Source organism: Moschus berezovskii, chromosome 26, assembly GCF_049115385.1.
Source record: "Moschus berezovskii isolate FMDL1 chromosome 26, NW_MosBer_1.0, whole genome shotgun sequence".
Classification (NCBI taxonomy): Eukaryota; Metazoa; Chordata; class Mammalia; order Artiodactyla; family Moschidae; genus Moschus; species Moschus berezovskii.
In genome coordinates this window covers 25,422,678-25,447,134 of record NC_142485.1, presented here as the reverse complement: position 1 = coordinate 25,447,134, position 24,457 = coordinate 25,422,678, and the positions used below count along the sequence as shown (strand labels likewise).

The following is a 24,457-nucleotide window of genomic DNA, read 5'->3' as shown; positions in this document are numbered from 1 at the left end:
TTTCTTGAGATGTAATATTGAGTCATTATTGTGTGAATCCAACCATCTCATCCTCTGTCGTCCCCTTCTCCTCCTGCCCTCAGTCTTTCCCAGCATCAGGGTCTCTTCCAATGAGTCGGTTCTTGGTTGGATGGCAACACCCACTCCATGGTGATGAGTTTGAGCAAACTCCGGGAGAAGGAGAAGGACAGGGAAGCCTGGCGTGCTGCACATGGAGTCACAAAGAGTCGGACATGACTGAGCGACTGAACCACCACAACCTCATGTGTGTTTTCACGGCTGGTGTTTTGTGTCCATCTCTCTGCAGCACCTCAGACAGAGAGCAGCCTGAGTGGGGAAAGGCATTAGACAGCCGTAGGTCCTTTGCAGGAGTCAGAACCCAGAGGGAGTCGCTCAGCCGCCTGAGCCCAGTGGATCCCTTTCAGAACCAAAACCAGAGCCCAGGCCTCCACGACTTCCAAATACTTCACTTTCCATGTTGCTGGAGTTAGAAAATGTCATGATACCAAATTTAGCATGACAAAGTATTTCTCTAGTTGCTTTTCTTAGATTAGAACATAAACTTGTCTTCGGTTTTGGCTGCTGCAGACACGTTGGTTTCTCCCTGGTCGGCAGCGTCTGGATCTCTTCCCTCCAGTGACTGGCAGAGGCCCTCAGCCTGCTTTATACGGTATTGAGCACTGGGGCTTTGGCCCAAGCCAGACCTGTGGCCGGTGCCTTTGGTTTTCCTTGGTTTCAACAAAAGGTAACCCTGCTCTGCACTTCAGACTCCCTGGCCTCCAGGGCAGCTTTTCTTTCCCAGATAGAGATGATTCTAGAACCTCAAAACATTCAGTAGTTGAATATTCGACTTGCAGTTTAGAAAGTGAGGACTTCTGTTTAGATTGAAATTAGAAGGTGGTGTGATGGAGCATGGTTGAGGAGAAGCTTTGCCTGCTCGTGATCAATGGGGAAGGACCAGTGGTGCCGTGGTGGGACCTGGTGTTCTCACTGATGCTTTTCAGCCTTCGCCTAGAAAAGCTGATGAAACCTTTCTCCACCCACCCATTCTAAATCCAACAGGGCAGGGATGGGAATGAAAAGGCTGTTAAACTGGGGCACAGCCTTTTCCACTGAGGCTGTAAGATTCTTTAGCACAAAGACTCCATCGTATTCAGTCTCTGTTCTTTCCAGAACCTAACACCATCCCACACAAAGGCATTCTGTTGAGTGGAATTGGATGTTTGCTGTTCTTTCTTTTGGTCGTGAGAATCCTAAACATCTGCCTGTGCCAACATTTGGGTTCCTGTATCCCATTTTCTTTGGGTTTATCTCGAAGAGGATGAGGTGGTTGGATGACATCACTGACTCAGTGGACATGCATTTGAGCAAACTCCAGGAGACAGTTAAGGACAGAGAAGCCTAGCGTACCGCAGTCCATGGAGTCGCAAAGAGCCAGACATGACTTAGCGACTGAACAGCCACCACAAAGCACAGTGTTCTGATGGTGGTTTGTGAATATAGCTTTGCAGTATAATTTTGTCTTAAGGCGTTCTATTTTCAAATACCAATTTCAAGAGAAAAGTTACTTAAAATAATTGTTAACCGATTATCCTAAACATATTAATATTGAATGGTCAGGCTCCCCTCTCTGGCTACTGCCCACACTTCCGCAAAGAGTTGAGTCTCCACTCTCTCAGCTTTGGTGCGTTCACTCCTGCAGCCACTGAGTGATGGCTTCTGATCCCAGGGCTCCCACCACCCCTCCTGCATCTTCTGTGTCGCTGAATCCAGTGGGCAGTTTCCAGTCCTGGCTTTACTTGATCTGGCGGCAGCATTCCGCATACACACTCTCTCATACAAACCGCTCCCTCCGCACTCTCTCCCCCAGCAGCACGCCCGCTGATTGTCCTCCTCACTGGCCGCTCCTGCCCGGTTTGCGCCTCCAGTTCCTCCTCTTCCATCAGACCTTTCACTCCTGCATGTCCTCACATCTCTTCTCTTCTCACTCTGCATGTTCTCCCAAAGTAACCTTTCAGTCCTGTGGTTTCAAATATCATTTATATGCCGGTGACTGAAAACTAAACTGCATTTCAGCAAATCTAAGGCACATGTGATGTGAGATGCACCGAGATTTTATGTAAAGGAAAAAAAATACTGCTGCTAATGAAATGCCACAGTGTCTTCTTACCATATTAATTTTAAGATGCATTCCGCTTTCAGAAATGTCAGAATGTGAAAAATGTACACCCAATAGTTAATGATATAAGGGGATCTGTCACGTTGATAGACTGCTATAATGTGATATTACATACTGATATAATATCATTTGTGTAGTTGAACTGCCATTTGCAGAGCACAGATAACCTAGTGTGTCTTGAGCATGGTGTTCCCAGGAACGTGCAAATGAATTGTGATAACTTTGTCTTAAGGAAAGCTGGTAGTTTCTTAAAGGTCACAATTTCTCCAAGTATGAAAGAGGCCTTTTTACCATACAGTTTATTTACATGCATAGATGAGGCAGACTTGAGTTAGCTGAGCAGTGAGGCAGAGTTATGGAGCCGTTGGGTCTTCATGACGGCATCAGCACAATTGAGGTGCATTTCACTTGGTCTAGAATTGACCGACTCTAGCATCATGGTCCGGAGAAGGCAATGGCAAGCCACTCCAGTACTCTTGCCTAGAAAATCCCATGGATGGAGGAGCCTGGTAGGCTGCAGTCCGTGGGGTCGCTAAGGGTTGGACACGACTGAGTGACTTCACTTTCACACATTGGAGAAGGAAATGGCAACCCACTCCAGTGTTCTTGCCTGGAGAATTCCAGGGACGGGGGAGCCTGGTGGGCTTCCGTCTATGGGGTCACACAGAGTTGGACACGACTGAAGTGACTTAGCAGCAGCAGCATCATGGTCAAGAATGTTCTGGCTGTCTTAGTGTAAACCATGCAGTGATCCCTGAGCAGTGCTGTCCATCTTCACAGAATTTCTCAGGCAACGGAATTTTAATTTTTATTACTCATTTCTTCTTATTACATCATTGGGAAATCATGCTGATGGTGTTTCCCTCATCTTTTTTTTTTTCTATTTCCTCCCTCTACTTTAGAATTACTTTCGACAGCTGTGAGACCTGTGAGAATGATGGCTATATCTTGAAATGTAATTTTCCTGCAGCAGCATCCAAAATTAACAAAAAGACATGGAAAAATCTCATTAAGTGTTCTAATCTACCACCATCTGTGAACCTTGTTCTGTTCCACTGAGAGTTTTCTAAAAATACTTTAAGTGGTATATCTTTACTTCTATAGGGAGAATAATTCATACTAGATGCTTTGACTTTAAAATATTATCTTATTGTCAGTATGGTTACCCTAATAAAGTTTTGTTTCATGGGTTCTAAGTGCAGAGAAAATTATTTCTGTTCCATTTTTTGATATTGTTAATTGGTATAACACCCTCTGATTGTTTGTTTAAGTCTCTCAGTCTGGTCTGACTCTTTTGAGACCCCATGGACTGTAGCCCACTAGGCTCCTCTGTCCATGAGATTTCCCAGGCAAGAATACTGGAGTGGGTTGCCATTTCCTTCTCCAGGGATCTTCCCAATCCAGGAATCCAACCCATGTCTTGGCAGGTGGATTCTTTACCTCTGAGCCACCAGGAAAGCTCATATCACCCCTGCACCTCTGGTTCATTTAGCCAGGCACATTTCAGTGTGCAACTGTTTTTTTCCCCCATAGAAATGTCCTACTGTATCTCCTTGCTCTTTTCCTCCCACTGTCTCTTCCATGATATCTTTCTCATAGGCAGTTCAAAGTAGAATATTTAAGGACAAAAGTTTAAATACCATAATCCAATCACATGGGAATTGAAAAATATTCTCTTTAAAAACTCTTGGGTCAGAGAAGAAATAAAGACTGTAGTTATAAACTACCTAGAAAATAAGAATAATGATAATATTACAAATAAAACTTATAAGATGCTTGCTAAAGATTTGCTTGAAGGAAAATGATTGGACTTGAGGCTTGTTATTAACCAAAAATAATGAAAATTAACGAGCTATCAAACTTGAGGATTTAAAAATGAACAAAGGAAAGCTACATAATATACTCAAAAAAGCATGTTAAAACATTTATGAACAAACACAAGCATAAATGAATGATTGGAAAAGAGAAAAATTAACCTCATAAATCCAAGACCTGTTACTTGGAAAAAAAACCTCTGCATATCTAATTATAAAAATGTAAGAACCTAGTTTACAATATTAGGAATGAGAGAAAGGTTGTGGAGAGAGGGATTTGCCCACAGACAAGAATGAAAAGATTATAAGAAATTGAAAATCAGCAGTAAGAAGATAATTTGAAAAAAAAATAGATGTCAAAATGAGATTTAGGAAAAAAAAAAAAGAAAAAGGAGAAAACATCGAATGGATCTATAACTGAACAAAAAGTTGGAAGAATTATTAAAGAATTGGTTCTGTATAAAGAAGTGCCTCTATTTGTTTCAAATACTAAATGATTTGTATGTTGAAAGCGTCCTAATTAATGCAATCATAACTGAATTCACCTGATAAAAGTGTCATAAATAAGCTAATGTAGACCAATATTTCTTAAAAGCATAGATGCAGAAAAGCCAAAAAGGAAAACAAAAATAAAACAATTATAGAAGATAAAATATAAGGAATATTAAAACATTAATACATGGATTCCAAGTTGGCCATACACAGGAATCCAAGACTTAAAGGTTAAGAAAATCCATTACTATTATTGATAGCATCAGACTAAACAAAGCAAATATTCCTCCAAGGCATTGATGTTCATTTCTAATTTTCAAAAATCAGCACTTATTAAACTAGGAACAGGTCACTTCCATGATGTGCTATTTTTTTAAAAAAAAATCAACATCAAATTCAACAGTGAAATATAGGAAGGGTTTTCATTAAAAACAGGCGTGCACATGAAAAGACACTAGCATCATTAACCGCTAGGGAAATGCAAATAAAAAGTCACAGAATACCATCTCATACCTGCTCGGATGGCTGTGATCAAAAAAAGATTATAACAAGTGTTGGCAAAGACACGGAGAAGTCAGAACCCTCACAGAGTGGTGGCGGGAGTGTAAAATGGTACAGCCACTTTGGATTTGGAAAATACCCTGGGAATTCTGCAAAAGGTTAAACAAAGAGTTACCATGTGACCTGGCACAATTCCATTCCTAGGTATATATACACCCAAGAGAAATGAAAACTTGTCCTCATAAAAGCTTGTATGAGATAAAAAAACTTGTATAAGAATGTTCATAGCAGCAGTATTAATAATAACCAAAAAGTTAGAACAACCCTAATGTCCATCAGCTGACAAATAAATAAAATGTGGTATATACATGGAATGTGTTTGGGGCAGTAAGAATAAATGAAGTACTGACATATTCTACAAATGGATGAACTTTGATTCAAACATGGATTGAAAACATGATGCTAAGTGAAATGAACCAGTCACGGAGTACAACATACTGATCTGAGAGATGAGGATTGAGCCAGTGTCTGGAGATGGTTAATCCTTGGCAGTAGTAAGTAGCATTGCTAAGCCCTGCTGTCATCGTCATCGCTGGAATGTTCTCCGGGTGTTTGAGGTGGCTGCCTTATTGGGGTTGTCGTGTGGGTTTTCGTTTGCCCTGTAGACACTCTCTTGTCATTTCCTTTACGTTTCATATTGGAATGATCCTGCTGCACGTATTCCTGAAATTCCTCTATATTTCAGAGGTGTATGCTTGGTAAAAATTGTTTGCAGAAGTCTTATCTGACAGTTTGAACTGTAGTTCAGGGGTAAGAATTCTATTTAGTAGAAAGATTTTATTATAAATATCAGCATCTTCATTTGGTAAATTTTCTTGGGGAGCATACAGAACATTCCTGTGATACTTTTTGCTCCTGTATGTATGTTTGTATTCCTGCTAGTTTATATGGGAGCAGACAATCTTGGGGCCACTTCCGCAACTGCGAAATGCATAGGAAAATACACTGTTTTCTTTTCAATAGAATGCAATTCATATGTAGTTAACATGTAAACAAAGAACTTTCATGTGTTACTTCCTGCCTTAAATTAGAATTATATAATTAAACTAAAAACATTGACCTCTTTAAAACTCAGGATATTCATAAAAAATAGGGTGTGTGAATCTTTTGTGGTATGTTTAAAGTTGCATTTAAGGAATTGGTGAATTTGTATCTTTTGATATACAGACCTTTGTGAGATCTAATTAGTTTAAGAGGGTAAGTTTTTGTCTTTTGTTTTTGGAAGGATCTTATTCAAAATCATATTTGGATTAAGCATGAGATTACCTGCTGACTCCTGTTTGTGACTAGCTCTTTTGCTTTACGATAACCCTGTCAAACTGATTTCCCTAGGTTGAAAACGTCCGCTTGGTAGATCGAATATCTTCTAAAAAAGCAGCCCTCGGTACTTTGTATTTGACCGCCACTCACGTCATATTTGTGGAAACTGCACCTGACACAAGAAAAGAAACATGGGTATGCAGTCCTTATTTTTGGCTTTTTGTGTTTTCCATTGTTTGAAGTAACAAGTTTTGACTCTGTTTTGTCTGTTCTCAAGGTGAAGGGGGGGGGTTGGGTGTTCAGAGCACTCTTTTTGGAATGTGAGCACTGCCTTTTTTTGTAGAGGGTCATGTCCACTTGATCTATTTACTCACTTTAAATACTGATGATTTGAACATCATCAAAGAGAGAGGAATAGCCAGAGGTGTAAGTGCTTCATGTCACAGCTGACAAGTAGTGATTCAATAATGTTACTGTACCAGACACAGCGTTTACACAGTGATTTGCAATCAGTTTCATTCGTAGCATCCTGTAGTGCAGGCCATTTTGTCATTATGTTGTCTACAATTTTCTCATAATTTATAAAAGAAGAAGTCTAGGGAAGAGTCCTATTATCAGGTATTTCTACTACATAAGAATGAGACCATTAGAAGGTCCTTATTTTAAGAGAGCTGCCCAACCATGGCATTAGGACCAGAACCAGAATCTGTGGATTGTAGATTCTGATTTTTCTGTAGACTTGATCTTTGCAGCAGAAGGTGGCCTGCCCTACTTAGTGGAGAGGAATTTAAAGAATGAAGCGTTGCCACTGAGAACTGAGCAGAGACCCTCCTGAAAGCCCGAGCACTTCAGCATGGTTTCCTTTCAAATAAATCTCTTCTGCAGCCTGCCTGACCACCAACAGCTTAGAAAACAACCATCTCAAGTTGCTGTTGAACTCGAGCATTCCATGTGGAATTAAGGAGCATGGTGGCACCTCCCAGCGGAACCGTCTCTAACTTTTGTTGATTGCAAGGTTTATTTTACTAACTTCTCATGACCTTATTTAATTTTAGCTACCCAGTGCATATCAAGCTTTGACTACCCAAATGTTCCCTTACCTGGAACTGTGCAGAATTCTAGGCTGAAGGGTTTGCTTCGTATAATGAGCTTGATTATCAGAAAGCCTGGCACTGAAAAATAAAATGATGAATTCAGACAGCTGGTTCTTACCCCCAAACATACCAGTTCTTGTCAACTGAGTGCAAGCCAGCTGAAGGTCAAGGGTGTTTCTTGTCTCTCTGTGTGGCTCAGAGACTGTTACCAAATCACAAGCCTTTGTGCCTAATGCACAGTGAGGCCCATCAATACTAAAACACTAGCTTTTGGAACAGAGAAAGGTTTATTACACGTTTATACAAGGAGATGGGTGGCTCATGCCCTAAGAACCCCAAAGTTACTGAAAGCTTTCAGCAAGCCCCTTTAAAAGCAAAAGATGAGGGTTGGGCGTGGTTAGTTGTTGCAGACTTCTTGGGGTCAGATCCTTTGCTCCTGAGATCAGGTCATGGTCAGGTAACCATGTTCCTATAAATCTCTACCAAACGAATGTTATTCTCCGTCCTGACAAGAAAGGGCAAGGTCCCAGGGCACAACTCTCACCCTCCAAGGTCTCATTCCTGGCTAAGAGAAGGCCAGAGCTCAGCTGGCAGCTCCATCAGGGCCAGGTTCCCACACCCTGCCCAGCTGTCATCCCTAAGGGAGCCAGGCACCTAATCCAGCTGCCCCTCGGTCTCCTCCAGCCGCCCAAATGGGGGGAGACCAGGTCTCACAGACTGTGACCCAGACAGATGGCCACTGGTAGTGGGTCAGAGGGACAGGGTTGGGGGAGAGGTTCGCCACTCCTCAGTGCCTGGGCCATGGCTAGTGGAGGGCCGTAGTCAAAGCTCTGGAGCCCCGCAGGACGTCATCCCTAGTCTGTGCCTGGGGCTCCCTGGCTCACCCACTGACTCAAGGCTAAGTCTTGAGTCACTAAGAAGGCCTGACTCTGCCTCTTACCTCACTCTCCACCTGACGACCACCTCACCACCGACCCTTGAGCTGAATCACTTCTCCATTGGTCCCTCATTGTCAGAGTGGGCAGTACCCTCTGCAGCACTGAGCAGGACAACTTATTGACAACCGACCAATGGCTGAGCCAGACCTGTTGCCTAGTAACAGGGTGCGGGAATAATGAGGCCCAGCAATGGCTGCCTGCTAAGAGCTGTACTCACCCTGCTCTGTGACAAGACCTGTTGCTTTCTGTCCTATGTACCTGTTATCTGTGCTTAGTTTACTCACATTAACTTGTGGTGGTAGATTCTTCACAGTCAGATCGCCACCATCGAGAAACAGGCCACGACAGCTACCGGGTGCCCTCTACTGATTCGCTGCAAGAACTTTCAGCTCTTACAGCTCATCATCCCGCAGGAAAGGGACTGCCACGATGTGTACATCTCTCTCATCCGCCTCGCAAGGCCAGGTAGGGCAGAGCGGCCTGGCATTCATGGTGGACTCACGCTTAAGAAAGTCACAGATCGTGTTGAAAAATTGTGGATAATGCTTCTTAATTAAAATGTGTTAGAGATTATACATTAGCCCAGCCTTCAGATGGGGCCTTCCCTGGTGGCTCAGATCATAAAGAATCCGCCTGCCAATGCAGGAGGTGTGAGTTCGATCCCTGAGTCAGGATGATGTCCTGGAGAAGGAAATGGCAACCCACTTTAGTATTCTTGCTTGGGAAAGCCCAGGACAGAGGAGCCTGGTGGGCGACAGTCCATGGGGTCGCAAAAGAGTTGGACATGACTGAGCAACTAAGCAGCAACAAGCCTTCAGATGAGGCCAAGAAATCTGACTTAGTTTCTGTCTTTTGGGGCCTCTGTCTGAGTTAATTACAGTATGAGCCTCTTTCATTATTCATAGTATTTATCTTGGAGGGAGGTTGTAGTTGTGCTTTACTTTGGGGATGAAATCATTCCAAAGTGTGGTAATCGAGCCACCTTGATTGAAGCCTCTGACAAAACCCACAAATTGTTTTGTGTCGAAAACATATCAAATGGTCTAGTGCAGTTTTACCTATGTGGGGGCTTTTAAGTTTTGCTTTCTGTTGCTTTTTGATCCTAATATGTATTTTCCAAGGTTGGCATCAGTGACTGTTCAAGGTATGTATATGTTGATTCTCCTACACAAAACCTTCTTAGGTTTTGTAGGAAGAATGGCTGATTTGAAAAATGTATGCTTTTAGTTACTGTCTGGTTGCGTATCCCTCATCGTAGGGTCTTCAGACTTACAGCTTATTATGCTATAAACCTATGACATTTACAGCTTCAGTTCAGTTCAGTCGCTCAGTTGTGTCCGACTCTCCGCGACCCCATGAATCACAGCACGCCAGGCCTCCCTGTCCATCACCAACTCCCGGAGTTCACTCAAACTCATGTCCACAGAGTCGGTGATGCCGTCCAGCCATCTCATTCTTGGTCGTCCCCTTCTCCTCCCGCCCCCAACCTTTTCCAGCATCAGAGTCTTTTCCAGTGAGTCAACTTACTATGCTGTAAATTTAAGAAACTCTGCACAAGTGTTTCTTGTGTGTGTGGCTTGTGTGGACTGTCAGTTCCTTTGCTAAGTGTCTTGGAGAAGTATACAGTGAGAAGAGATCATTTGTATAAACAGTGGCATCCTCAGTAGTGTTCACCCAGCAGTCACTAATAAGTGAAATAGGACAGGTTCTTACAGTTAATGTTGTTGTTCAGCCACAGAGAGTCATGTCCAACTCTTTGCAACCCCATAAGCTGCAGCTTGCCATGCTACCCCGTCCTTCCCTATCTCCTGGAGTTTGCTCACATTCATGTCCATTGAGTTGGTGATGCCATCCAGCCATCTCACCCTCTGTCGCCCTCCTCTCCTCCTGCCCTCAGTCTTTCCCAGCGTCAGGACCTTTTCCAATGGATCAGTTTTTCGCATCAAGTGGTCCAAGTATTGGAGCTTCAGCATCAGTCCTTCCAGTGAATATTCAGTTACTTTGCTGAATAGATACTTTACTAAATGCTTTTTGGTTCAGGGGAAAATGTTTGATTGTAAACTCTTCAAAGCATTTGGTTGGGTCCGCAGATTCTTATGATACGAATGGACCACATTGTCTGTTGAGAGCCAGGAGCTGAAGTTTTGAGATGGGAGAGTTGCCAGGGAGCTGTCAGAATCTGATCACTTTGACTTAACTTCACTCCCTTTCAAGTCAGCCCACTGAGGCTTTTTTATCTCTCTGTGTTGAAAAGAACTGCAGAGTTAGCCAGAAAAGCAGTTGAACTTTTTGGAGGGCACACTATAATTGGAACAGAAGTTCTGGGAAGATGTACGTTAGGCTGCGTGTGGCAGGGAATGTGAGGGGGATTGTGCGCCAGCAGTTTCTGTGTCACTGATTAATGGATGTCCTGGATAATACATGTGCTCTGGCCGGATTAACGGGATTTAGGAATAGCCCAGAGAACAGGGTAAGGCCTGAGTGGAAGAGTCCATCACGATGGCGATGAGAGCCCTGGCCCCAGATAACAGCGAGCTCCCAGATTTACATTGTGAGGGTCCCCAGGGAGGAAACCCGCTGTGTTTCCCCTGCTTTTAAAAATATACAGTTTTTCTTAAAGATGTAGTTTTGGGAGTTTAGTGTTAGCCAGAGACCAAAGAAGGAGACTATAGTAATTAATTGAATTAAAGCCATTAGCTTGGAAGATGTTGTTTTTTTTAAAGCACTGTGAAACATTGGAATTAGAATTGCCAGTTTATGTAAAACATGGTACTTTAATGAGTGTGGAAAGAGGAACTAGAACCCAGGCAGCTTCACAGTTTAATGCTAAAGGCAAGGCTAAAGTTAGGCCGTATTACAGCCCAATCTTGAAAGTAGGGTTTTGAATCTCGGTGGAGCTGGTAAAAGGTGGAAGGGTTTCCCCTGGAGGTGGGGTGGCGTCTCAGGACATCCCAGGACCTTTCACAAGTTACACCTTGGCTCTCCTTGAGGCATGTCAGAAGGGGGCTCTGGGTGTGTGTGGGGGGGATGGATGTGTGTGAGTGTGTGGGTGTGTGTTTGGTGGGGAAATGGAACTTTGAGTTCCAGCAGCACAGTATTGATCTCTGAGGTCATTGTGGTTAGTCATCAATACAAAGCTCGTATTTCCAGCTCTCCTTATGGATACAGCTAACTCCAAGTTCCCGTAGAGGAGATTTTTTCTTTTTTAAACAAAAGAAGAAACGTTTGGGAGTCTGTTTAAGTCAAGGTATATGAAGAGATAGTTTCAAAGCCCTTGAGAGTCTCTTTTCATTGAATTGCAATTTCTGGGATAAGAATAAATCAAATGACTAAAAAATTTGTCAAGATTTTATTGTTTTGTCTTTTATGTGAATTCAGGTTGGTAAGGATTTGGTCATGGACTATAAAAGATCCCAGCAAAATATACTGAAGCCAGATCCAGAGAATTCTTTAATTCTTCTTAAAGGGATAAGTTAAAATTGGGCTATACCCCAAGTAAGGAAATGAATTGACTCTGTAGATCTGATGTACTAATAAGGTTATACATTTTTCTGATTAGAGACCCCTGTTTCTCAGAGGGCTTCCTTCCTCCCACATCCTTTCTTTTCTCCTCCCTCTCATTAGCTTCCTGCTGTTTATTTTTGTATCTATCATCTTTCTCTCTTGTAGTATTTGTGGGCCCTTCTTAATATTTAAACCATTTTTTTGTCTGTTTCCCCATTTTATAATAGCATAAGTCTCATTAGCTTACTTTGACTTTTTATAGTTCTTATCAGAGTCAGTGCCACTTAAGCAGTTTTTCCAGTAACAGTTTTCCTTTTATTGATAATATTAAACTCTGGGTCCAGTAGCCCTTTTCTACTAAGTGTCAGCTTCCTGATGTTTAATTCGAGTACTTGTCTGTTGAAAACAGGAAAGTTCTCTTTATTTTTATTTTAAAATGTCCAAAACCCAATAATAACTGTTACCTTCTCACTCCGCTTTAAATGGTTTTTAAATTACATTTATTTTAAGTTGCCTGAATTAAGTAGAGCATGGAGAGCAATTTAACTTTCATTACTTTGGGTTCTAAAACCCTACATATCAGAGAATGTGTGCATGCTAAGTCGCTTCAGTCATTTCCAACTCTTTGCGATCCCATGGACTATAGCCCACCAGGATCCTCTGTTCATGGGGATTCTCCAGACAAGAATGCTGGGGTGGTTTGCCATGCCCTTCTCCAGGGGATCTTCCCGACCCAAGGATCGAACCCATGTCTCCTGCATTGCAGATGGGTTCTTTACCCGAGCCACAGGGGAGGCCCGTATCAGAGAATCAGTTCAGTTCAGTCACTCAGTCGTGTCTGACTCTTTGCGACCCCATGAATCACAGCACGCCAGGCCTCCCTGTCCATCACCAACTCCTGGAGTTCACTCAAACTCATGTCCATCGAGTCAGTGATGCCATCCAGCCATCTCATTCTCTGTCGTCCCCTTCTCCTCCCATCCCCAATCCCTCCCAGCATCAGAATCTTTTCTAGTGAGTCAACTCTTCGCATGAGGTGGCTGAAGTATTGGGAGTTTCAGCTTTAGCATCAATCCTTCCAATGAACACCCAGGACTGATCTCCTTTAGAATGGACTGGTTGGATCTCCTTGCAGTCCAAGGGACTCTCAAGAGTCTTCTCCAACATCACAGTTCAAAAGCATCAATTCTTTGGTGCTCAGCTTTCTTTATAGTCCAACTCTCACATCCATACATGACTACTGGAAAAACCATAGCCTTGAATGGGTACATGTATATGTATGGCTGAGTCCCTTTGCTCTCCACTTGAAACTATACAACATTGTTACTTGGCTATACTCTATACAAAATAAAAAAATTTAATAAAGTAAAACCCCATATACCTGTCCTTCTGATGATTCCAGGTGAATTTCCCCTTTCCTTCCTCATCTTGCTTTACTTAACTGACCTTGTGCTTAGTTGCCCAGTCATGTCCGACTCTCTACGGCCACATGGACCTTTGCCCACCAGGCTCCTCTATCCATGGAATTCTCCAGGCGAGAATACTGGAGCCGGCTGCCATTTCCTACTCCAGGGGATCTTCCCGATCCAGGGATTGAACCCACGACTCTTGCATCTTGATTATTAAACATTCTACTATGTATTTTGCAGGAGATGGAGGTGAGGAGAACAAAACATTGTGCTTTGGAAATGTTCAGTAAACCTTGAATCGATGTTAATGGTACTTTTTACATTCTCAGAGTAGGCAGTTTGTAGCTGAGGGCTTTTCCTGGGGGGTGACCTCTGGGTAAGAAGCTTGCCCACATTAACAAAACTGAGTTTTGACTGATGAAAATGGGGGTTTCTCTGCCCTTATGAAGAGTTTTACACAAATTGGGCCAGAGGTATAGTTGATCACCCTTTTCCTTAAAAATAATTGAAAGAGAAAATTTTGTTATTTTAATGGCAACCTATTCTGATGGCTCCCAATTCAAGAGTGATCTTAATATCGGTTACAAATTATTCTTGCATGAATTTATGTGCGGTTTCCTTGTCTCTTTCTAATGACAGCAAGAATGACCCCAAACACAGAAAATCATCAGTAGTCATAGAGTGGTTTTCTTCCTCTACCTTTAAACCTGTGTATAGACATTTAACCAAGGGAACTTCACTTCTGTCATTTCCCCATCTTCCTTAGCACTCCTTTCACTGAGGGAATGGAGGCTTTCTCAAGAGATTCTTTTGGCTTCTTAAACAAATTGCATTTGTGGTTAACATTATGATATCAGAAGCCTGAGTCATGAAAAGGGTACTTAGAGATGGAAAACATATGTCAGTGTCAGGCTAACCATTCCCAGAACTGGACGTCAGTTTTATATGCTGTCTGCTCAGTTTGCTAAGATGGCAAGAAACTGATTTTACTGGAAGTGTCTACATTGTGCGTGTGTGTGTGTGCGCGCGTGTGTACATGTGCATCTTCTTTGTTGAAACTGTGTGCTCAATTTTCACATTGGAAATACGACATCAAGAGACACTAAAACAGAATATAGCTTATCTCACTGATAAACCCTAGTCTTCTTCCTTCTTTTTTTTGCAAGAAAGAATACTTGCCTAATGCTAAAGTCTAGTACTTAAAGTATGACCCTTATCTTATCATACTTGTGTTGTTGTTCAGTCGCTCTGTCATGTCTGATTCTTTGCAACCCCATGGACTGCAGCATACCAATCTTCCCTGTCCTTCACTGTCTCCCAGAGTCTGCTCAAACTCATGTCCACTGAGTCGGTGATGTCATCCAACCATCTCATCCTCTGTTGCCCCCTTCCCCTCCTGCCTTCAGTCTTTCCCAGCATCAAGGTCTTTTCCAGTGAATCAGTCAGGTGGTCATACCTGTAAGTGAGTCATTTCAATAGTAATCAAAAGAAGCTGGAGACAGCCTTGACCTCAGGCTGCCTGTGTGTTACTGTGGCCTTCTGCTGGTGCTAGTTTGCACTGTTGGACTTACAGAGGCATGTTTAAGAGCATTCAGTTGTTCACACTGAATTCCACTGACAGATGAAGGAAGAAAAATGATCTAAGAAAACTGTAAGGAGAAACAGTTCTGTTGGAGAAATGAAAAGGAAGTTTAGGGGGGATGGTTGGAAAGAAACTGTACAAAAGTGGCCCGCGTGGGGGGAAGGGAGAAGGGGCTGCCTCTGAGGGGCAGCGGGTGTGGTGGAGAAGAGCATGTGCTGTGTAGCGGACTCCAACCTGCTCTCTGTGTGACCCTGGGGACACTGCCAAACCTCCCTGTGCCTCAGATTTCTCATCTCTGCAAGGAGACCTGTGATGATGTCTACTAGATGCCCGTCAGTATGTTTAATCAGGAAAGAATCTGGAGGGAAACAGTGGTTCACTGACTATCAGCCACGGTTTATTATCACCAAAAGTGCTTCAATTTGCACTGTCTAGAAGGTAACCACTAGCCACATGGGGCTGTCGAGGGCTTGAAATGTGGTTGGTCTGAACTAGGATGTGCTGTTCAGTGTGAAACACACAGAATTTCAAAGACAGTACAACACAATGTGAAAAATATTAATAGGCACTGTATTCCATATATGTTGATGCCTTGGATATACTGGGCTAAATAAAATATATTGTAAAGATTAATTTCACTTTCTGTTTACAATTTTCATGTGACTACAAGGACATCTTACATGACACACGTGGCTTACACTGTATTTCTGTTGGACAGCACTGGTTTAGTTGCCTCACTCAATGTGGCAAGGCCAGAGCAAGAGAACCAAAATCCTCGATCTTGCTGGGAATGGCTGTCAGGCCTGGCCTTGCAAGCATAAAAGGTGATGCCCAAAGTCAGAGATGGTCTGGCAGACCTGAAAGAAGTCTGTCATCACACATCCTTCAACTCACCACTCATGGACAGGGTGCCATGCACTATGAATGGATCTCTTTTAAAGAATCCTAGAAATACTGTGAGAACAGTACAGTTCTGACATTTACATAGTTGTTGAAAGTTCAAGTGTTTTCAGTGCAAATATTTAAATATATTTCACAGTTTTTTTCAGCTGTTTTATCATTTCTTTTTTAATGCTGTTTGAACCTTAGAACATGGCAATGACCAAGCCTCTCTGTAACTCTGAGAAGCCATCCCAAACTTTAGCTCGATATACATAAAGAGATTGAGTTCTGGTTGTCAAAGTAATATGTATGTCCTTTAAAACAAAAACAAAAAGCATTGCACTATATTTGATTTACTATATTGTGTTAGTTTCAGATGTATGGCAAAGTGATTCAGTTATACCTATATGTTCTTTTTCAGATTCTTGTCCTTTGTAGTTTATTACAAGTTATTGAATATAGTTCCCTGTGCTATACAGTAACTCCTTGTTTATTCTATATATCGTGGTGTGTATCTGTTTAATCCCATACTCCTAATTCCCCTACTCCTTTCCCTTTGGTAACCATAGGTTTGTTTTCTATGTCTGTGAGTTTGTTTCTGTTTTGTAAATATGTTAATTTGTACTGTTTTTTAGAATCCATGTAAAAGTCATGTCATATAATGTTTGTCTGTCTCTGCTTGACTTAGTGTGATAATCTCTGCTGCTAAGTCACTTCAGTCGTGTCCGACTCTGTGTGACCCCATAGACGGAAGCCCATCAGGCTCCCCCATCCCTGGGATTCTCCAGGCAAGAACACTGGAGTGGGTTGCCATTTCCTTCTCCAATGTGTGAAAGTGAAGTCGCTCAGTCGTGTCTGACCCTTAGCGACCCCATGGACTGCAGCCTACCAGGCTCCTCCATCCATGGGATTTTCTAGGCAAGAGTACTAGAGTGGCTTGCCATTGCCTTCTCTGGTCCATCTATATTGCTGCAAATGGCAATATTTCATTTTTTATGGCTGAATAATATTCTTTTTTAATATATGTGTGTGTGTGTATATGTATGTGTGTGGCTGTATATGTGTATATATATGAAACATCTTCTTTATCCATTCATCTATTGATGGACACTTAGCTTATTTCCATGTCTTAAATATTGTAAGTACACATATGTTCTTAATTCATTTTTAAGCTCAATATTTTATGTGGTCTGAAAATATATTAGTTTTCAAAAGAAACTAAAAAAAATAAACCCCACAATATGGGGAAGGTCACACTCCTGAAAGGAAAGAAGTTCTTTTAAAGCTCTGTTCAGTTGTCCTGAGGTCTTGTCGTCGTTGGGAGGAGGTGGGTGGCCCCACCATAGAGATGGGGTGCCTCTAGGAGGGTCCCAAGGGTGAGCAGCTGGGCTGGCCTCTCCAGCCCGGGCAGAATGTATTTGGGGGGATTCGGTTGTGGCTTTGACTTGGCTTGATTTGGTTTTATTCTCCCTTATTTTTTGCAGTGAAATACGAGGAGCTATACTGCTTTTCATTCAACCCCAAGCTGGATAGAGAAGAAAGGGAACAAGGCTGGATGCTGATTGAGCTCAGCAAAGAATACAAGCGAATGGGCCTCCCTGATGACTACTGGCAGCCCAGCGACGTGAACAGAGAGTACAGGGTGAGTGGCGGCATCTGCTGAAATGAGTGCTTCGTCGCTCAGTCGCGTCCGACTCTGTGACTCTTTGGACTGTAGCCCGCCAGGCTCCGCTGCCCGTGGGGTTTTTCGGGCAAGAATACTGGAGTGGGTTGCCATATCCCTCTCCAGGGGATCTTCCAAACCCAGGAATCAAACTGGCGTCTCCTGTGTCTCCTGCATCACAGGCGGATTCTTTTTCCACTGAGCCATGGGGGAAGCCCATTTGGTGAAACGCAGATGCTTAATCCAGATGAAGCCCTGACGTCACAGAGCTGAGCATGACTTCCTTTAGCTCTCCTTTCATTCCAGCAGCTCTTTGTGGGTACAGATGTGTGGATTTCCAAGTCTCCCTTGGGTATTGCCACCTGTATTCTCCACCTGCATCTGAGAGTTTGAAGAAGCTGCCTTAGAGACCATCCCCTCCGATGGCTGAAGGAGTGGAACCCCAGAGAGGCCCAGTGGCGCCCTCGGGGCAGCGCCTCCCTTCTCCTGCCCGGTCTTTTTATAGCTCAGTGAGTGATGAGTAGGGAGTCGCAGAGGCTCTGATGGCAGTTTGGCATCAGCTCCTTCTGGGCTCCCTGAACTCTTGATTGGTACACAAGGTCACCAAGAGGCTTCCCTGGAGAACCGTGGAGAAACATGTCTGCACTTCCAGAGGGAATGGGGAATATAGGGACGTGGGGGGGTGCAGAGCTTATTCATATTCTCCCTGAAGGTGGGCTTGCACAGCAGGGCTGGTTTCCCTATTAATTTTTAAAGTGTTTCCAGTAATGAAAGTACAGTCAGAACATTGTAGAGAATTTGCAAAAGAGAGAGAAAAAGGAACAAAATAGCGCGTGTCTCATTGCCCTAATGTTCTTCTGTGTGTATGTGTGCTCAGTCATGTCCAGCTCTTTGCTGGAGAAAATCCCATGGACTGAAGCCCACCAGGCTCCTCTGTCCATGGGATTTTTCAGGCCAGAAGACTGGAGTGGGTTGCCATTTCCTCCTCCAGGAGATCTTCCCAACCCAGGGATCATACCCAAGTCTCTTGCATAGGCAGGCAGATTCTTTACCACTGTGCCACCTGAGAAGCCCATATTCTTCTAATAGGTTTTAAACTTTTCACTTTTTTCTCATCTGCGTAGTTTAAGACCTTTTTCCTTACACGAGTAATGTATTTCATTGTTTAAAATCGGAGAATGTGGAGGCAAAGGAACAGTTCAAATACATACAACAAAAATGGAATTATACTACCTATGCCTTGTGTTTTGCTTTTCTTCATATAACATGTGAGTATGTTGCTGTCAATAAATATGTGGAAGGTCAGGTCCTCCCACATCTTTCTGCTGAATAACTTTACTATTTTATTTATTTTTGGCTGTGCTGGATCTTTGCGGCTACACAGGCTTTTCTCTACTTGTGGTGTGAGAGCTTCTCATTCTGGTGGCTACTCTTGTTGGGGGGCACAGGCTCAACAGGGGCTTAGTTGCTGTGCAGCATGTGGGATCGTCCCAGATCAAGGATCAAACCCGTGTTTCCTGCACTGGCAGGTAGATTCTTGACCACTGAGCCACCAGGGAAGCCCTCTTCTGAATATCTTGAATTTATAGATCATTTGGGATAGAATGGCCACTTTCGGGATACTGACTTTTCTTCCTAATCGCACTTAAATCTAGCATAATCTTACACCGCGAGTAGACATTTGCGCCCTTTCTGTTTTAACCATTATAAAGTATCCGGCTAATGTAACGATCTGTTCCCATGCTAAAGCCGACCTTTACAGTGGATTTTTAGCCTTGAAATGACAGAAAGGACTTCCCTGGTGGACCAGTGGTTAAGAATCCACCTGCTAACGCAGGGCATACAGGTTCGATCCCTGGAAGGCGTGGGAGGATTCCACATGCCCCGGAGCACCTAAGCCCGCGCGCGCCCCGACTACTGAGCCAGGAGCCGCAACTGGCGGAGCTCGCCCTGGAGTCTGTGCTCCGCAGCTGAGAGGAGCTCCCGCCGCTGCAACTAGAGAAAGCCCGTGGGCAGCAACGAAGACCCAGCTCAGCCAAAAATAAATAAATAAATACTTGGTAAAAACAAAAAAAGAGAGAGAGACCGAAAGAAATGAAGGAAAATCCAAGTTTAGTATAGAAAATTGAATAATTACAAAACATTTTTAAAAACATGACACACCCTTGGGTGAGGGTGAAAATGAGGCTAAGCTGCAAACACAGGTTCTTCATATGTCTGATGAGGTTTCCTTCTAGACTTAGCACCACAAACTTGACTCACATTTAGTCACTCAAGTCCTACCATGTAGAGACTGCAAAACATGAGTTAGCTTCTTTTTTTCCAAAAGTAATACAACTAACCCAAACTAACAATCAGCAAATTGTGTTGAAACTGAAAAGGTGAAAACCTAGGGGATTTTCTGATTTTTACAAATGTCCTTGAAATGGGAGAAAGATGATGAACCCTTATTTATTCAACCAGCTTAGAAAATATAATAAAAGTTAATTCTATCAAACTATTTCTGACTCATAGTCCATTGGGAAGGTTATGTCATCATCTGTTACTTTTGCTTTTAACCTCATGGGTGAGAAAAACATCTGCTTTTTCCTTCCTTCTTTTACAAGAGTTACTTCTTTCTTTTCACAAATTCCTTGATGGGGCTAGTGGTGTCATCTGATGGATAAGAAGCTATTGCCTGTGGTGGAAACAACTCCATACATAGAGTACTGAAACTGAGGTTCCAGAACCAGCACTGCCCTATTCTCTCCAAGCTAATTATCACCAGCGTCATCTCTATCAGCATTGTTCTTATCCCTTTTTATAAGACATTTGCTTCGGGTAGTCCCTGTAAGCTAAGGTTTCCTTTTATACCTAACTCTTGTTTTTTTTTAAGGATTTTTTTTTTTTTTTAATGCAGACCATTGTTAAAGTCTTTATTGAATTTGTTATAGTATCACTTCTGTTTTATGTTTTGTTTTTTTGGCCACAAGGCACGTGGGATCTTAGCTCTCTCACCAGGGATCAAACCCCTACCCGTTCCCTGCATTGGAAGGTGAAGTCTTAACCATTGGCCTACCAGGGAAGTCCATGTACCTAACTCTTAAAATGGTCTTTCTTTAATTAAATAAAATAATGGGCATTCATTACCGGGTTAAAATTTTAATCTGTTTCTCTTCGAATAAAACTGAAAGTATAATCCAAACCAGTAATTTTTAAAAATCTTGTTTATGTAAGTTCTCTACAGCTGTAGTTTCTGTATATTATTGTATTTATATATAAATCATTTCATGCTGTTCCTGCTTTATATCATAAATTTCTCCCTATTCCATCATTAATTCTTAAAGTAAATTTTAGGTCCTAAATGTTTAAGAAGACAGCTGTCTATGTAGATACAGCACAGTTCCTGACAGCTGACTCTCGTCCCAAAGTGCTCAGCTGTGTGACGGACCCTCAGGAAGCACAGAGGTCTCTGATTATAATGCCATGGCTGGTCCCTCAGATGGACACTACCCCGCAGTGGTAAATGCATTTACTGGGAGATGGTAACCAGGGCAACAAGGATCAGTTTTTCGGGGAATGTGAAGTCTTTGGGGCCAGTAACTCTTTTGTTATTCATTACTGCCCTAGCACCTAACCTAATGCCGGGCATATAGTACATCATGTTCAGTAAAAATTTGTTGATAGACATCAATATTGTGTTATAATCATCACACTTTTAAGAGACTAGAACTTAATGATTCCTACCACTGAAAAGAAAGGATGATCATGTAACATGATAGAGGTGCTAATTGTCAGTATGATGGCAATCATATTACAGCGTACAAATATATCAGATTAATATGTTCTACACAGGAGATGGCAAGAGTGAACACCAACGTTTCAGGAATCGGTAAACTAAAATGGAATGGAATGGGCAGGTTTAATTCAGATGACCATTATATCTACTACTGTGGGCAAGACTCCCTTAGAAGAAATGGAGTAACCCTTATAGTCAACGAAAAAGTCCGAAATGCAGTACTTGGGTGCAATCTCAAAAACGGTAGAATCTCTGTTCGTTTCTAAGGCAAACCATTCAGTATCACAGTAATCCAAGTCTATGCCCCAACCACTAATGCTGAAGAAGCTGAAGTTGAACAGTTCTATGATGACCTACAAGACCTTCTAGAACAAACCCCCGAAAAAGATGTCCTTTGTATCATAGGGGATTGGAATGCAAAAGTAGAAAGTCAAGAAATACCTGGAGTAATAGACATGTTTTGGCCTTGGAGTACAAAATGAAGCAGGGCAAAGGCTAACAGTTTTGCCAAGAGAACACACTGGTCATAGCAAACACCCTCTTCCAACAACACAAGAGAAGACTCTACACATGGACATCACCAGATAGTCAACACTGAAATCAGATTGATTATATTCTTTGCAGCCGAAGATGGAGAAGGTCTATTCAGTCAGCAAAAACAAGACCAGGAGCTGACTGTGGCTCAGATCATGAACTCCTTATTGCCAAATTCAGACTTAAATTGAAGAAAGTAGGGAAAACCACTAGACCATTCAGTTAAGTTCAGTTCAGTCGCTCAGTCATGTCCTAAATCAAATACCTTATGGTTATACAGTGGAAGTGATAAATAGATTCAAGGGATTAGATCTGATTAACAGAGTGTCTGAAGAACTGTTAATGGAGGTTCATTATACAAGAGGTGGTGATCAAAACCATCTCCAAGAAAAATAAGTGCAAAAAGGCAAAATGCTTGTCTGAGGAGGCCTTACAAATATCTAAGAAGAGAAGCGAAAGGTAAAGGAGAAAAGGAAAGATATACCCATCTGAATGCAGAGGTCCAAAGACTAGCAAGGAGAGGTCAGAAAGCCTTCCTCAGTGATCAATGCAAGATCAAGAATGGGAGAAGACTAGAGAGTTCTTCAAGAATATACAGAGATACCAAGGGAGTATTTCATGAAGAGATGGGCACAATAAAGGAAACAAACGGTATGGACCTAACAGAAGCAGAAGATATTAAGAAGAGGTGGCAAGAATACACAGAAGAATGATACAAAGATCTTCGTGACCCATATAACCACGGTGGTGTGATCACTCACCTAAAGCCAGACATCCTGGAATGTGAAGTCAAGTGGCCCTTAGGAAGCATCACTACGAACAGAGCTAGTGGAGGTGATGGTAAAGTGCTGCATTCAGTATGTCAGCAAATCTGGAAAACTCAGGAGTGGCCACAGGACTGGATATGGTCAGTTTTCATTCCAGTCCCAAAGAAAGGCAGTGCCAAAGAATGCTCAAACTACCGCACAATTGCACTCATCCCACACTCTAGCAGAGTAATGCTCAAAATTCTCCAAGCCAGGCTTCATCAGAATGTAAACTGTGAACTTCCAGATGTTCACCATGGATTTAGAAAAAGCAGAGGGACAGAGATGAAATTTCTGACATCCACTGGATCATAGAAAAAGTAAGAGAATTCCAGAAAAACATATACTTCTGCTTCATTGACTATGCTAAAGCTTTTGACTGTTTGGATCACAGCAAACTGTGGAAAATTCTTAAAGAGATGGGAATACCAGACAACCTTACCTGTCTCCTGAGAAATCTGTTTGCAAGTCAAGAAACAACAGATAGAACTGGACATGGAACAATGAACTGGTTCCAAATTGGGAAAGGAGTACGTCAAGGCTGTATATTGTCATCCTGCTTATTTAGCTTATATGAAGAGTACATCTTGTGAAATGCCAGGCTGGGTGAAGCACAAGCTGGAATCCAGATTGCCGGGAGAAATATCAATAGCAGATGACACCACCATTATGGCAGAAAGTGAAGAAGAACTAAAGAGCCACTTAATGAGACTGAAAAAGCTGGCTGAAAACTCAACATTCATAAAACGAAGATTGTGGCATCTAGTCCCATCACTTCACGGCAAATAGATGGGGAAACAATTGAAACAGTGACAGAGTTTATTTTCTTGGGCTTCAAAACCATTGCAGATGGTGAGGTGACTGCAACCATGAAATTAAAAGACACTTGCTTCTTGGAAGGAAAGCTATGACCAACCTAGACAGCATATTAAAAGCAAAGATGTTACTTTGCTGACAAAGGTCCGTCTAGTCAAAGCTAAGATTTTTTCCAGTTGTCATGTATGAGTGTGAGAGTTGGACCATAAAAAAGGCTGAGCCCCAAAGAATTGATGCTTTTGAATTGTGGCATTGGAGAAGACTGTTGAGAGTCCCTTGGACTTCAAAGAGATTCAACCAGTCAGTCCTAAAGGAGACCAGTCCTGAATGTTCATTGGAATGACTGATGCTGAATCTGAATCTCCAATACTTTGGCCGCCTAATGGGAAGAACTGACTCATTGGAAAAGACCCTGATGCTGAAAAGACTGAAGGCAGAGGAGAAAGGAATGACAGAGGATGAGATGGTTGGATGGCATCACTGACTGGATGGCCATAAGTTTGAGTAGTTTGAGTAAGCTCCGGGAATTGGTGAAGGACAGGGAGGCCTGGCGTGCTGCAGTCCATGGATCACAAAGAGTAGGGTGCAACTGAGCGACTTAACTGAACACCTTAAGTTGTGTTTCCCTGGTGGCTCAGACAGTGTAGGACTTCCCTGGTGGCTCAGAGGGTTAAGCGTCTACCTGCATTGTGGGAGACCTGGGTTTGATCCCTGGGTTGGGAAGATTCCCTGGAGATGGAAATGGCAACCCACTCCAGTACTCTTGCCTGGAGAATCCCATGGACACAGGAGCCTGGCAGGCTGTAGTCCATGGGGTCTCCAAGAGTCAGACACAACTGAGTGACTAAGCGTGCACATGCACACCTTGAATTATACAGTATTATATATCAAATATGTTTCAATTAAACAAAACTTGTTGAATGAGTAAATGAATTACTCCCAAAGATTCTTCTTGACCAGGCCAAGTAAGACATGTAGTCACCACAGGAGGGTTTATTTAGTGGAAGACAAAGCAAATCACTCCCTTATTAAAATAAAAATATTATGCAGGAATGTTTCTAACTTAATCCACTTCAGTTGTCTAAGACAGAATAAATATAAAGAAAGTTCAAAAGAGGAGCATTGCCCACTTTTCTGAACTTCTT

General features: G+C 42.5%; 1 protein-coding gene across 1 annotated transcript in view; it reads left to right on the top strand.

Annotated features, from left to right (window-relative positions):
* Positions 1 to 24,457, top strand: part of MTMR7 (myotubularin related protein 7) — a 98,849-nt gene that overhangs the window by 30,466 nt on the left and 43,926 nt on the right. The window contains exons 2-4 of the mRNA XM_055416498.2: positions 6,379 to 6,501; positions 8,641 to 8,803; positions 17,200 to 17,357. Of these exons, the coding sequence (XP_055272473.2) occupies positions 6,379 to 6,501; positions 8,641 to 8,803; positions 17,200 to 17,357 (444 nt within the window). The remainder of the gene's footprint in view (positions 1 to 6,378; positions 6,502 to 8,640; positions 8,804 to 17,199; positions 17,358 to 24,457) is intronic.